General features: G+C 42.9%; 1 protein-coding gene across 2 annotated transcripts in view; it reads right to left on the bottom strand.

Moving 5' to 3' along the window:
- MARF1 (meiosis regulator and mRNA stability factor 1) overlaps nucleotides 1-12,652 on the bottom strand; it is a 109,958-nt gene extending 97,306 nt beyond the window's left edge. For both annotated transcript variants that reach the window (XM_068117391.2, XM_068117390.2), the window contains exons 1-5: nucleotides 12,549-12,652; nucleotides 7,825-7,985; nucleotides 4,217-4,657; nucleotides 3,977-4,106; nucleotides 3,583-3,821 (exon numbers count right to left, since the gene is read on the bottom strand). In XM_068117391.2, the coding sequence (XP_067973492.2) occupies nucleotides 3,583-3,821; nucleotides 3,977-4,106; nucleotides 4,217-4,657; nucleotides 7,825-7,950 (936 nt within the window). In that variant the 5' untranslated portion in view covers nucleotides 7,951-7,985; nucleotides 12,549-12,652. The remainder of the gene's footprint in view (nucleotides 1-3,582; nucleotides 3,822-3,976; nucleotides 4,107-4,216; nucleotides 4,658-7,824; nucleotides 7,986-12,548) is intronic.
- Between the last annotated feature and the right edge of the window lie 779 nt (nucleotides 12,653-13,431).

The raw sequence follows: 13,431 nt of genomic DNA, 5'->3' as shown, positions 1-13,431 counted from the left end.
CAGGGGACAGGGTCAAAAATTATACTGCTCTCGCACCTTCTTGCCACGTGGTGATCGTAACTACCAAGTTTGGTGACTACCTACCCGCTACCCCGCCCCCCCCTCCCCACCCCACCCCCTTCCAACCAACCACTGCATTCCCCACCCCTCCCTCTCCAACGTCAGTGGTCATATTCGCCTTAAATCAAATCTAGTGTTATATAATGCATTCGTCTGCATGATTGCGCAATGTGCATGGTTCGTCTTACAGCTCCTCCACCAGCCTTAGATCCTGCTAATAAATAAAGAAATAACAATTGAAAAAAACAATGCAGTCGCTTTTGCCCCATTTCCACTGCACAGCCTGAAATAGTCAAGCTGTCCTCACCCCATGAAAAGCGAGCAATATATGACAAGGCCAGAATCCTGACTCTCGGATGGATGAAACCACCGAGCATGTCTGGTAAGTAAATGCAATGTAAACAGGCCATTTGTGCAACTATGCACAACACACAAAAATGGTGCATGTTACGTGTTACAAAATGTTTAAAGAGACGTCAGAACCTGCACTCATAAGTTAATGCAAACTAGAGAGTTCAGAGAATACTTTACGCCATGAAGTCTCGAGAAGAAAAGACACGGGAAGGTTCTGAGAAAAGCAAATTTGATTTGGTGAGATGATGGAATATGCCGGAATGTTTTGCCCAAGCACCGCTAAACGGAAGGTTTTTGAAAGTGCCAATAAGGCGATTTGTGTTCTACAGCTTACAAATATATAAATCAATTAAAACAAAATAAAGATTGTAAAAAAAGACTTTTTCCGGAAGTTTACCGCCGTTGATGCAGCATCTTTTTCAAAGGTTAAACACGAACTAATGCAATGTGTTGAACCTTATTTAACACGTTGCATTTGTTCTTCATGCCTGGTCTTTGTGTCCTTTATGTTGTCCTTAAACAACAAGTTTCCTTTTTTGGAATGGAGAATCTCCTCTCTGCTCATGTGTGGTTAGGGCAAGATTTTGTACAATTTGCCAAAAGTACTGCTAAACTGCAGGTTTGTGTTCTGATTCATGTTTTCTGGACAACCATCCCATCGACTTTCTCAACAATCCTCTCCAAGAAGTTCTGTCACTCAAGCTTTTGGGTCTCACTATCTGCCATGATCTTTCCTGGGAAAACCACATTTCAAAGCTGGCCTCCAAAGCCAGTCGGCGACTGGGCATCCTCTGACGTGCGAAGTCCTTCCTTGGCACACCTGAGCTCCTTACCACATACAAGGCTTTCATCCACAGCTTGATGGAATACTGCTCTCCCCACTGGGCTGGTGCTCCTGCCTCACACCGAGCTCGACTTCACGCTGTTGAAACCAAAGCTTTCAGAATTATTGGAATCTCCCGCGATGAAGCTGACTCTGAGGGCCTTTCACTCACTCACCGCAGGCAGGTTGGTGGTCTTTCAGTCTTCTACCAACTCCTCTCCGGCCTTGCTCCCCCAGCTCTATCTGTGCTCTGTCCCGCAAATATTCCTACAGGTCGCACAAGATCTGGCAGCAATCCTCTTCTGGTGAAATTGCCAAAATCAAGACTCTCTGCTCACCTTCACTCCTTCATTCCTCTTTTCTCCCGCCTCTGGAACAAACTCCCACACTCTCTTCAATCCCACTCCTCCCTCCATGTCTTTAAAACAGCTGTTCACCACGATCTCTTATCTTCCCCCATCCAAAACCTTGATCTTTTCTACCCCCGTTAATTCACCCAAGATCCACTTTTCTGAAATACCGACTTCTTTCCTGGAAGTCCTAGCAGTGTCCATTTGTTTTATACCTCTCCCACCCCTGCCCCCGTCTCATGCCCCACCCTCAAGCCCTCTCCCTCCCACAGATCTCTCAATGTCCCTGTTCTCTCCTGTTGTACTTGTGTGCTTCCTCTCTCTCTCTTCCATCTTGTCTCCCGCTCTCTTTATTATATGTTTTTTGTGTCCGTTTGTTTTTTAGTCATTAATGTTGGCTCTTACACGAGCCTCCACCTTTTTCAAAAAAATTAGAAATAAAAAATATATATAAAAAATACTAAATCCCTGATAAACTGTCAATTGAACGGAAAAACAAAACATGCCATTCTGTAGTGAACATGTGACCGGCATAACCGTAAAGTATCCATAATTACCCCCAAAGTGTTTCCATCAATAATTTTGTCTCCAATAGTTTTTTCAAAATCCCACTGAGCAGTTTAAACATCGTGAGAACCTTCAGAGCTGCTAATGACGGTGGATTCTTTATCGGAATCCAAGCTCGAAAAGCACCTTTTCTCTATGTAAACCGCCATTTGGATCTCAGTGAATATCACTGGCGAAAATCGACTTTAGGGCTTTTCCGGCACTCTACGATTGGCAACAAAAATTCTTTTAAAAAATTCCCTTCAAATTAGACCGTGATTAATGATTTTCAAAGGTTTTCAGAAAAAAAAACTAGACCAATGTGACTGTCGCCAATATGCCTCTGCGTAGTCCCTTCCCGTGACAACGGGTAGATGTCCTCATTGACTGTCCTAAAAATAAACAAGTTTGATTTAAATCACCAACTGTTTTGAAGGATCACATTTTACCAGACAGAACAGGTTTCACATCGAGCGTTGAAGCAGTTTTTGGAGAAGGGATTTTTTTTCTAAATATCGGCTTTCAAGTTTATATTGGAGCCAAACCACGTGACACATGACATCAAAAACGTACACTCTGCATTTTTATGGGTAGGGGATCGAGTTTGTGAAGTTTTGTGCTGATCGGATAAGATTCATTTTTCTGTCGAAGATGGCTTCCAAACGATGTAGCCTACATAATTTTCAAATTATATGTAGCAATGATGTTAGATGACAATTGTAAAGTTTTGCATCAATTGGGTTTTCCGAGATATAAGCAGTTTCAGAGATATAATTATTTAATATTTTCCTTTAATCCAAAATGGCTGCCAAACCATGTGTGACCGATGATGTCATAAATTTAATATTTCAATACAAATGGGTCATAGATCATGTGCATGCAATTTCAGATTTTTAGGATAAGGCATTCGATTAAAACATTTATGCATGGTATACCACTTCACCGATGATGTCTCCATTATCATGCTTTTGTTCCGCATTGGGAATACTTGACAATGTGCCAAGTTTCAAATTTTTCCATTCAGCAGTTTCCGAGAAATATTTTTTTAATTGTTTGTGTTTAATCCAACATGGCTGCCATAACACATGACCTATGACGTCACAATTATCATAAAAACATTCTACATGGTTGTCCCTCCAACCTGAAAGTTTTGTCTCAATCAGACATGTGGTTGCTGAGAAAAACAAGGTTTAACCCGTACGGATGGACAACCCGAAAACATAATGCCTCTGGCCACCTTTGGGGGTGGAGGCATCAAAATATTTGAGTTTGGATTTCCCTTTAAGAGTTTAAGTAGTGCACCTACACACCCTTGATCAAAAACCGACGTTTGTAGACAGACAGAAAAAGTGAACCATTTGCTTAACCACTGTGAAACCATTTTGCTTCGTGCGTGCTGCATAAAAACTGGACGACTGTCGTATCTGAATCAATGGGCTCGAAACAGACCTGTGCATTGTTCAGCTCTTGGATGACCTCTCGCTTTTCTTTGCTGATGTCACAGACGCAAAGAAACTCGGCTTCACGATGCCCAGGAAAAAGGGTCTCTCTCAAACGCTGCACCACCGCCATCGCAGACCGCCCACTCGGCACATGGCAGTTCTCAATGTCCCAGAAGACACCGATGGGTGCTAGGCTGTCAGTTTGCACTGGAGGTGCTGCAGGGGAAGGATGACTGCCTGGCAGCACTGTGGGACACATTACACTTCGTAACATTCAACGTAGGAGGTTAAAGTGATCATGCATGAAGGAATAAGTGAATGAAAAAAAAAACCAAGAAAAAAAAATAGATCCATCACTACAACTAGTTGGAAGAAGAAAAGTGTTTCTGAAAGAAACCCACCTTCTACCAACCGAGGCATTTCGGTGGGGATCTCTGGTAAAGGCACATTGGGCCAAACATTGTTGGCATGTCCATCAGGCTCCGCTACCCGTCTGGCATCATTGCTAGGGTCACAAAGCACCTCCATGCTCTATGACAGAAGGGTCACAAGCACAGACACAAATTTAAAGTGAAGACAAACATCTTCAATTTTGTTTCTGACTAAAGCAATGCAGGAGGAATACAGAGCAGCAAACACACCTGCTGCAGGCAGTTCACACACTGCCAGTGCTGGGGAGGTATTGTGTGTGCACAGTGTGAGTGCCCCAATGGGAGGTGGCCTGGGTGAGCAACCGTGCCGGGAAGTGCAGTGAGGTGGTGAGAATTCATGGGGCAATGCCCGCAACAGGCCGAGTGTCGTCTAGCCGGACTAGCTGTCTCACCGACACATCCATTGGTAGGAAAGAAATTGCGGGTGCCACAAGGTAAGTTTGTGCTTGGATGAGCCGAGATCAGGAGTGGTGCAGAGGAGCAATGGTGAATCATGGTGGGGGTTTCAGCACCATGAGGAGACCTGTGCAACATGGGACAAGTGCTATGGCGTCCCAGTGCACTTACTTGAATCGGTGGTGAAAGTAGTGGGGTTGAGACATCCTTCGAACCCGTTGAAGATGGTGGTTCTGGGTAAACTTTAGCAGACATCTGAAAGGCAAAGTAGACAACTTAAATTAACAGCAGCCATAAATGAACAGCTCTTACTCCAAGTACATCAACTTTTAAAACCCAAACATTCTTGGTTTGCACATAAATTGGCAGTAGTTAGGGGCAGGCGACTGGAATTTAGACAGGGTGCTGGCAAGTGATGGCCTACTCTTGAAAGGTACTGTGATATCTTTAATATCCACCAATAAATTAGCAGGTATGGCGTTCAGCTTTACACTACACTCCACGGAGGAGCGGGACACAGGTTGTCAGAGATGCCCAACTTTTAATCCTTCTGGAGGGCGCCATGCTTGCAAAGCACCAGAGTGATGGTTTAAAGTCAACTTGTTCTTGTCACCTACCCAACTCATCCACCAAGTTTTGGCATAACTCGTCCACAACTTTTTGAGATATCATGCTCACCAAGTCCAGGAGGGAGTATTTACCATTGGGAGAAATCCGGCATGGAAAGTTTACAAATTGAGTCAGTCCCATGTAGTCACAGAAGTCCTTTGCTGAAGTGCCATGGCTAGTGAGAGACTTTTGAAGCTCTTTTATTATAAAGGTAAGAAACCCATACAAGTCATGCAAATAATAAAGTCACCACAATTCAAAACATGTGCAGCCAAACAACAACAATAAAAACACCAAACACTAAAATAAAAAACTTAACAAACCATGATCAAGTTTACAAAACCCACCCTTTGCACACCATTTTTCCACAAAGGTTTGTAAATCATCTTTCATTTGGAAAAAAGAAAATTCCATGCGTAACCTTGCCATGACTAGAGCCTTAAACACAATTACCACATCACATAAAATATCAGCATTTGCCAGGAGCTTTGCTTTTCTTGTTTTGTAGATTGCTAATTTTCCAATAGAAATTAAGAAATTAGCAAGAGCAGTCTCAGAGCGTTTTTTATAACTAAGTGGTGTTCCAAAGATAAAAACACGTGTAGAAAAAGAAAAGTTCATACGATTAAAAAAAGTTGATAAAAAACCAAAGAAGGGAAAGAGTCTTGCACAATCTACGTAAGCATGGAAAAGGTCTTCAGAAATCATACAAAAGGGGCATTCCACTGAATTATCCTCATTAAAACGATGTAATAAAACATTGGAGGGCAACACCATATGGGCGAGTCTCCAAGCAATATCACCAGTCCTTTTAACAATCGGTGAAACATACATTGCAGACCATTGCGGATGGGAGGGAGACCCAGAAGGCAGTTTCTCTTTCCATCGAGCCCCAAAAGAAAGAGGCTGTAACGAGGGAAACCGAACTGAGATACACAAACGATACAGTCTCTTTTTATCCTTGCTGGAAAGTGGCGATGAGGATAGCAAGATAGATGTTGTGGTGCTATCAGCTGGCAGGCTAGAGCTAGCACAGATCTGTGGTGGTGAGAGAGGGACCAACACCCAGACAATTAGCAAGGTGACAATTGAAATCACCACGTATGAGGAAGAGAGAGTTGGGATGAGTGGATAAAAGTTAGTCCATGTGGTTTGAGAGAGATGTACATGGAGTCGTCACTGTTGGCAGGACGGTAAAACACACAGACAAACAAGAGGTGGGAGCGGAGGGAAATTCGCAGCCAGAGGTAATCCTAGGGTTTGGGGTGTGCAAGAGCAGTAGACGGAGAGTGAGAAATAGAGTTCTTGATGTGCAGTGCAAAAAGGGGGTTCAGGTTGTTCAAACCGGAGGAAACCACAGCCAGTGAGAGACATGTCCTGTGGGAGGAAGGAATCTGTGAAACAGATGATGTCAGCAGTGGGCTGGATTGAGAGATCTGGCAGGTTGGAGTGGAGGCCTTGAATGTTAGAGGTCCACTTAGTTAGGGACAGGGGATGAGGACCTGCTGATTGGACATGGGGATGAGGAGCTGCTGATTGGACCCAAGGATAGGGTGCAGGAGGGAAGCCTCCCGGTGTGAAGCCGGGAGGGTGAGCGGCAGGGACGAAGCCAGGAGGGGGAGGAGCAGGCGAGAAGTAGAGAGGGGGCAGGACAAGGTGGAAGCTGAGAAGGGGCGGGACGAAGGGTGAGCATATGGGGGAGGAGGAGGCTACTGACTTGGAGGGGTTTAAGACCATGAATGGACATGAAGGGGAAATTATTGTCGTGTGCACACAACCTCAGCAAAATGGATGCCTCAGGATTCTCAGACTGGATAACCTGCAACAGCCGTCATGTGTGGGGTGGTGGCGAGAATAGTTTTGGGTGAAGGCAAAGAGGAAATTTCGGCTGCAAGTGAAAGAGGAGGCTGGATGAATGAAGCTTTGGAGGCCAGCTTGGAAATGTGGTTTTCCCAGGAAAAATCATGGCAGATAGTGAGACCCAAAAGCTTGAGTGAAGGAGCTTAATGGAGAGGATTGTTGAGAAAGTAGATGGGAGGGTTGTGCAGATGGTATTTTCAGAGAGACAAAGTGAGAGTGTGAGATTTGTCAGGATTGAAAGACATGTTCCACTTGTTTGACCAGTCTGCAATTTTGTCCAGGTCTGCAGAGAGTGAGGAGGCTGCTGCCTGCCGATCTGAGGGATGAGGTATGGAGGGGCAGAGAGTGGAGTCATCAGCAGAGAGATAGAGAGGATTTTTCAGAGAGTCAGAGAGATCATTGATGAAGACCAGAAAAAGAACAGGGCCCAGAACACTAACTTGAGGAACTACAGCCTGAACAGGAAGGGGAGATGAGAGACATCCACTCAGGGCCAAACGTTGACTGTGGCCGGTGAGGAAGTCCGCAAGCCATTAAAGGCATTCCCATTGGTGTAAAGAAGCACCCATACCACCCATACGGTGTCTCTCTCTCTCTGGGAAAGCTGCCTGAATATTGGTAATGACGGCATCATCGACGTTTGGCTTCTTTCAGAAGCTTTGTGAGCCATTTCAGATACCAATGCTTATCTCGCACACACGATATATGTTTGGCTGCCCTTATTACCCCCGTTGCTCAGGTTTCTGTGCTGCTTACCTCATTTGGAAAGTCTCGCATTACAAATGTACGGATCGTATCCAAAGACACCAATGTATTGAGCAATACATTTGTCGGGGTGACGGCATATCAAATCAATGCGCCTTCACTCAACATCATGCAAAATAAATGGAGCAAAAGGAAGCACACACATATCTTTTAAAAGGAGGATTCAAGGACAATTCGCTGTCGGTTACCACAGGCAGAAATGAATCTGTGACAATAACAGAAGTGGAAAGGTGGAGGCAGCAGGTCTTGCTCTGGTCAGTTTGGCCAGAAAGGACTCGCCATTCCACCGGAACATCAGGCCATGGCGGTTCCATCAAGAGCTCCCTCCTCGCGTAACCACATGCCTCACCTGCCGAAAAAAACGTATCCATTATAATATATGTTGAATCCGTTTGTATAATTCCGAATTCCGTTTGAATCAAACTAACCGTTTGATCAAAGGTTTCCCTTGGATGTTAGATAACATGACGAATAGATCTGTTTCGGGCATGCAGTAGGGGTGCAGGTGAAATGTTTTGCATCATCTAACACAAATGCTATGGCACATCTTTTTATCACACTGTACGTTTTAAAATCGCACCATACTTTTTAATTGCACCATAATCACACTAATATTTATCGTGCAATATCACAACTTTTTATCGCATGATACTTTTTCATCGCGCCATAATTTCCCTACTTTTTAATCACACAATACTTTTTCATTGTGCCATATCGCACTTCTTTTTATCGCACCATAACCACACCAATATTTATCGTGCCAAAAGCACACTCCTTTTTATCGGATCGTACTTTTTAGTCGCACAATAATCAAACTACTTCTTATCATGCAATTTTTTTTTAATCACACCATAATCGCACTACTTTATGTCAAGCAATACTTTATATTTGCACCATACCACACTACTTTTTATCACGCCATATCACACGAATGTTTATCGTACAATAATTTTTAATCGCACCATAATAACATCACTTTTTATCGCGCCATAATCGCACCACTTTTTATCACACCATATCACTCCTTTTATCGCGACTCCTCTCTGGCCTTGCTCCCCCAGCTCTGTCTGTGCTCTGTCCCCCAAATATCCCTACAGGTCGCACAAGATCTGCCTGCAAACCTCTTATGGTTAAACTGCCAAAATCAAGACTCTCTGCTCACCTTCACTCTTTCATTCCTCTTTTCTCCCGCCTCTGGAACAAACTCCCCCACTCCCTTCAATCCCACTCCTCCCTCCAGGTCTTTAAAACAGCTGTTCACCATCATCTCTTATCTTCCCCCATCCAAAACCTTGATCTTTTCTGTCCCTGCTAATTTCACCCCAATTCCACTTTTTTGAAATACCAAATTCTTTCCTGGAAGTCATATCAGTGTCCATGTGTTGTATACCTCTCCCACCCCAACCCCCCCCCCCCCCCCCCTCCCATGCCTCATCCCTCCCACAGATCTCCCTGCTCTCAAATGTTGTACTTGTGTGCTTCCCTCTCTCTCCCCATCTTGTCTCCCACTCCCAATATCATGTTTTATGTGTCAGTTTGTCTTTTTGTGATCAATGTTAGCTCTTACAAAAGCCTCGATCTTGTATACAAAAAAAAACAAAAAAAAAAACTACTTTTTATTGCATCAAAAGTTTTAATCGCACCATATCACACTACTTTTTATCGTGCCATAATTGCACTACTTTTTATCGCGACACATCACTACTTTTTATCGCGTCATATCGCACTACTTTTTAATCGCACCAAAATCACACTTTTTATGACACAATACTTTATAATTGTGCCATAATCACACTTTTTATTCGCACCATAATCACACTAATTTTTACCTCGCCATATCATACTACTTTTTAATCGCGCCATACTTTTTAATTGCACCATATTGCACTACTTTTCACCACACACCATACTTTTTAATCGCACCGTATTACGCCATACTTTTTAATTGCATCATATCACACCATACTTTTTAATTGTACCATATCACGCCATACTTTTTAATCGCACCATATCACGCCATACTTTTGAATCGCACCATATCACGCCATACTTTTTAATCACACCATATTGCACTACTTTTCACCACGCAATACTTTTTAACCACACCATACATTTTAATCACACCGTATCACGCCATACTTTTTAATCGCACCATGTCACGCCATACTTTTTAATCATACCATATCACGCCATACTTTTTAATCACACCATATTGCACTACTTTTCACCACGCAATACTTTTTAACCACACCATACATTTTAATCGCACCATATCACACCATACTTTTTAATCATACCATATCGCACCATACTTTTTAATCGTACCATATCACGCCATACTTTTTAATCATACCATATCACACCATACTTTTTAATCGTACCATTTCACGCCACACTTTTTAATCACACCATATCACGCCATACTTTTTAATCACACCATATTGCACTACTTTTCACCACGCAATACTTTTTAGCCACACCATACATTTTAATCACACCGTATCACGCCATACTTTTTAATCATACCATATCGCACCATACTTTTTAATAATACCATTTCACACCATACTTTTTAATCATACCATATCACACCATACTTTTTAATCGTACCATTTCACACCACACTTTTTAATCACACCATATTGCACTACTTTTTAACCACACCATACATTTTAACCACACCATATCACGCCATACTTTTTAATCGTACCACATCACACCATACTTTTTAATCGTACCACATCACACCATACCTTTTAATCGCACCATGTCACGCCATACTTTTTAATCATACAATATCATGCCATACTTTTTAATCGTACAATATCACGCCATACTTTTTAATCGTACAATATCATGCCATACTTGTTAATCACACCATATCACACTACTTTTATCATGCCATCCTTGTTAATCACGCCATAATCACACTACTTTTTATCATGCCATCCTTGTTAATCACGCCATAATCACACTACTTTTTATCATGCCATCCTTGTTAATCATGCCACATTACACTACTTTTTATCATGCCATCCTTGTTAATCACGCCATATCGCACTACTTTTTATCGTGCCATTCTTTTCAATCATGCTATATCACACTACTTTTTATCATGCCATTCTTTTTAATCATGCCATATCATACTACTTTTTATCATGCCATCCTTGTTAATCACGCCATATCGCACTACTTTTTATCGTGCCATTCTTTTCAATCATGCTATATCACACTACTTTTTATCATGCCATTCTTTTTAATCATGCCATATCATACTACTTTTTATCATGCCATCCTTGTTAATCACGCCATAATCACACTACTTTTTATCATGCCATCCTTGTTAATCATGCCACATTACACTACTTTTTATCATGCCATCCTTGTTAATCACGCCATATCGCACTACTTTTTATCGTGCCATTCTTTTCAATCATGCTATATCACACTACTTTTTATCATGCCATTCTTTTTAATCATGCCATATCATACTACTTTTTATCATGCCATCCTTGTTAATCACGCCATATCACACTACTTTTTATCATGCCATCCTTGTTAATCATGCCATATCACACTACTTTTTATCATTCCATCCTTGTTAATCATGCCATATCACACTACTTTTTATCACGCCATCCTTGTTAATCACGCCATATCACACTACTTTTTATCATGCCATCCTTGTTAATCATGCCATATCACACTACTTTTTATCGTGCCATTCTTTTTAATCACGCCATGTCATTCTAATTTTTAATCATGCCATATCATACGAATGTTTATCGCAACATGGACTATACGCAGCGCCGGTGCAATTGTAATCGTTGGTCGCCCCATCGTCGGGAACCATGACATACAATCCCAATTTAAAATACATTTCATCATTGATTCACCGACCAAAAATTGATTTAAAAAACTAAGTCTTTTCACATAAATTGATCCGTTCTTTCTCCAGGCCATGGACACAAAATTAATCAGAAGCTGCATTTTCAAAGTGAAAAATGTGACTTCTTGATGCAGAGGAGCAAAAAAGAAGCAATCAAGAGAAATCCAAAGAATAAGGCAAGAAGAGCACAAAACATTTCGAGGCTTATCCCTCCGCCATCGCAGAGGTCGGTGGTCTCTTTATCCTCCACCACCTCCTTTCTGGTCTTGCACCCTCTACTCTGTTCACCCCCCCCCCCAGGTTTCTGCAGGGCTCACCCAGTCCAACATGAACCCCCTTCTGGTGAAACGACCTAAATCCAGGATCACTGCGCTCTCCTCCACTCATTTGTTCCTCTTTTCTCCCATCTGTGGAATCAATTTCCACATCCTCTTCAATCTCATTCTTCCCTCCAGGTCTTCAAGACAGCTGTTCACCACCATCTCAAACCATGATCTTCTCCGCCCTCGTTGCCCCTACCCAAAGCCCTCCTCCTTCCGATTTCTAAATTCTTCCTCCTTCGAGTTTCCTTCCCAATGCATGCGTGTTTATCCGTCCTGTTTTTGTCTATGACTTCCTGATCCGTGCTGTGTACTCGCTCTTTCATGAGCCTCGACCATGTATACTAAATAAAGAAATTAATAAAATAACAGAACAGCTCAGTCGACATTTGTTCGTCCCCGGCTCTGCACAGACAGCTGGCTGTCTGGCGGGTGGGGAAAACATATAACCACGCTCTCTTCTCTTCCAGAGAGGGAGAAGGGAATGGGGCAGTTTATACCCACAATGCCGTGGGGTAAATCGGAGACGAAGCCTAACAGCGGAAATCCTGCTATTCTGCCGAATACCAAGTGTGCGACCGAGTTTACACAGATAAACATCGATCCGGAATAAAACATGTCGACACGCTCCACCGAAATCCCCCTTTTCCTCCTCAAATATGCGACTTACAATGATAAAGTCAGTCAGAGCACACTCACTTACGAGCAAACCAACTCTTGCGTGTACCAGCTCGAAGAGCCGAGGGTAACAAAGCTCTTCCTTCTCCTTCACTCGTTCTTCCGCATTATTTTCAAATCTTTTTTTACGTCGACTTCCACAGGATTATAAGATGTCCTTCCGGGTTGAGGCCTTCGAATTTGAAAATATTCCTGGTGATACGATAGAATTTCTTTAAAAGGTGATAATTTCAAATAATATCGAGCCTTTCTATTGGCCGAAGCTGTAGGTGAGGGGTGTCGGGAAAAATGTAGTGTTTCATTCCTAAGAATGAGTTGCGTTTGAGAACGACATAAAATGCATCGCATTGTAGGGGGATGTGTTTAGTGACGTCACAATCTGTGCGCACTCACGAGCGCGCGGCCATATTGGAGTACAAGAGGAGGGCAAAGAAACGTGCATTCGCGATCGGTGAAGTGGTTAATTCGCGTTATTGTGCTCTGGCGATGGGGTGTCGAGCTTATCCGTGTCGATTCGTTGGACATTTTGTCTCGGGAGATATATCCGTGTGTTTGGTTCAGATTCAAGATTAGGGCTGGCTGTCTGGTGACTTCAACAGTCATCAGCCCAGCTGGCTGGGTACGTCTCTCAAGTGCCTCTCTCACCAGCGATGGCACCTCAGCAAAGGACTTCTGCGACTCATTGGGACTGACACAACCTGTCAATTTCCCGACCCGGATCTCAGTCAACGGTACATCTCTTCGAGACTTGGTTATGACAAACTTCCATGCAAATATCTGCTGTTCTTCTTCTGCTTCAATTGGTTCTTCTGATCATTTGCTTGTTAAAGTGGATATCTCTCTGACCATTCTCAGAGAGCCTGCTCAGCGCCGACGAGTCTGGCATTTCACTCAGGCTGACTGGCACG

Source organism: Myxine glutinosa, chromosome 5 (genome assembly GCF_964187855.1).
Source record: "Myxine glutinosa chromosome 5, kmMyxGlut1.1, whole genome shotgun sequence".
Taxonomy (NCBI): domain Eukaryota; kingdom Metazoa; phylum Chordata; class Myxini; order Myxiniformes; family Myxinidae; genus Myxine; species Myxine glutinosa.
This window is presented reverse-complemented; position numbering and strand designations above follow the sequence as displayed.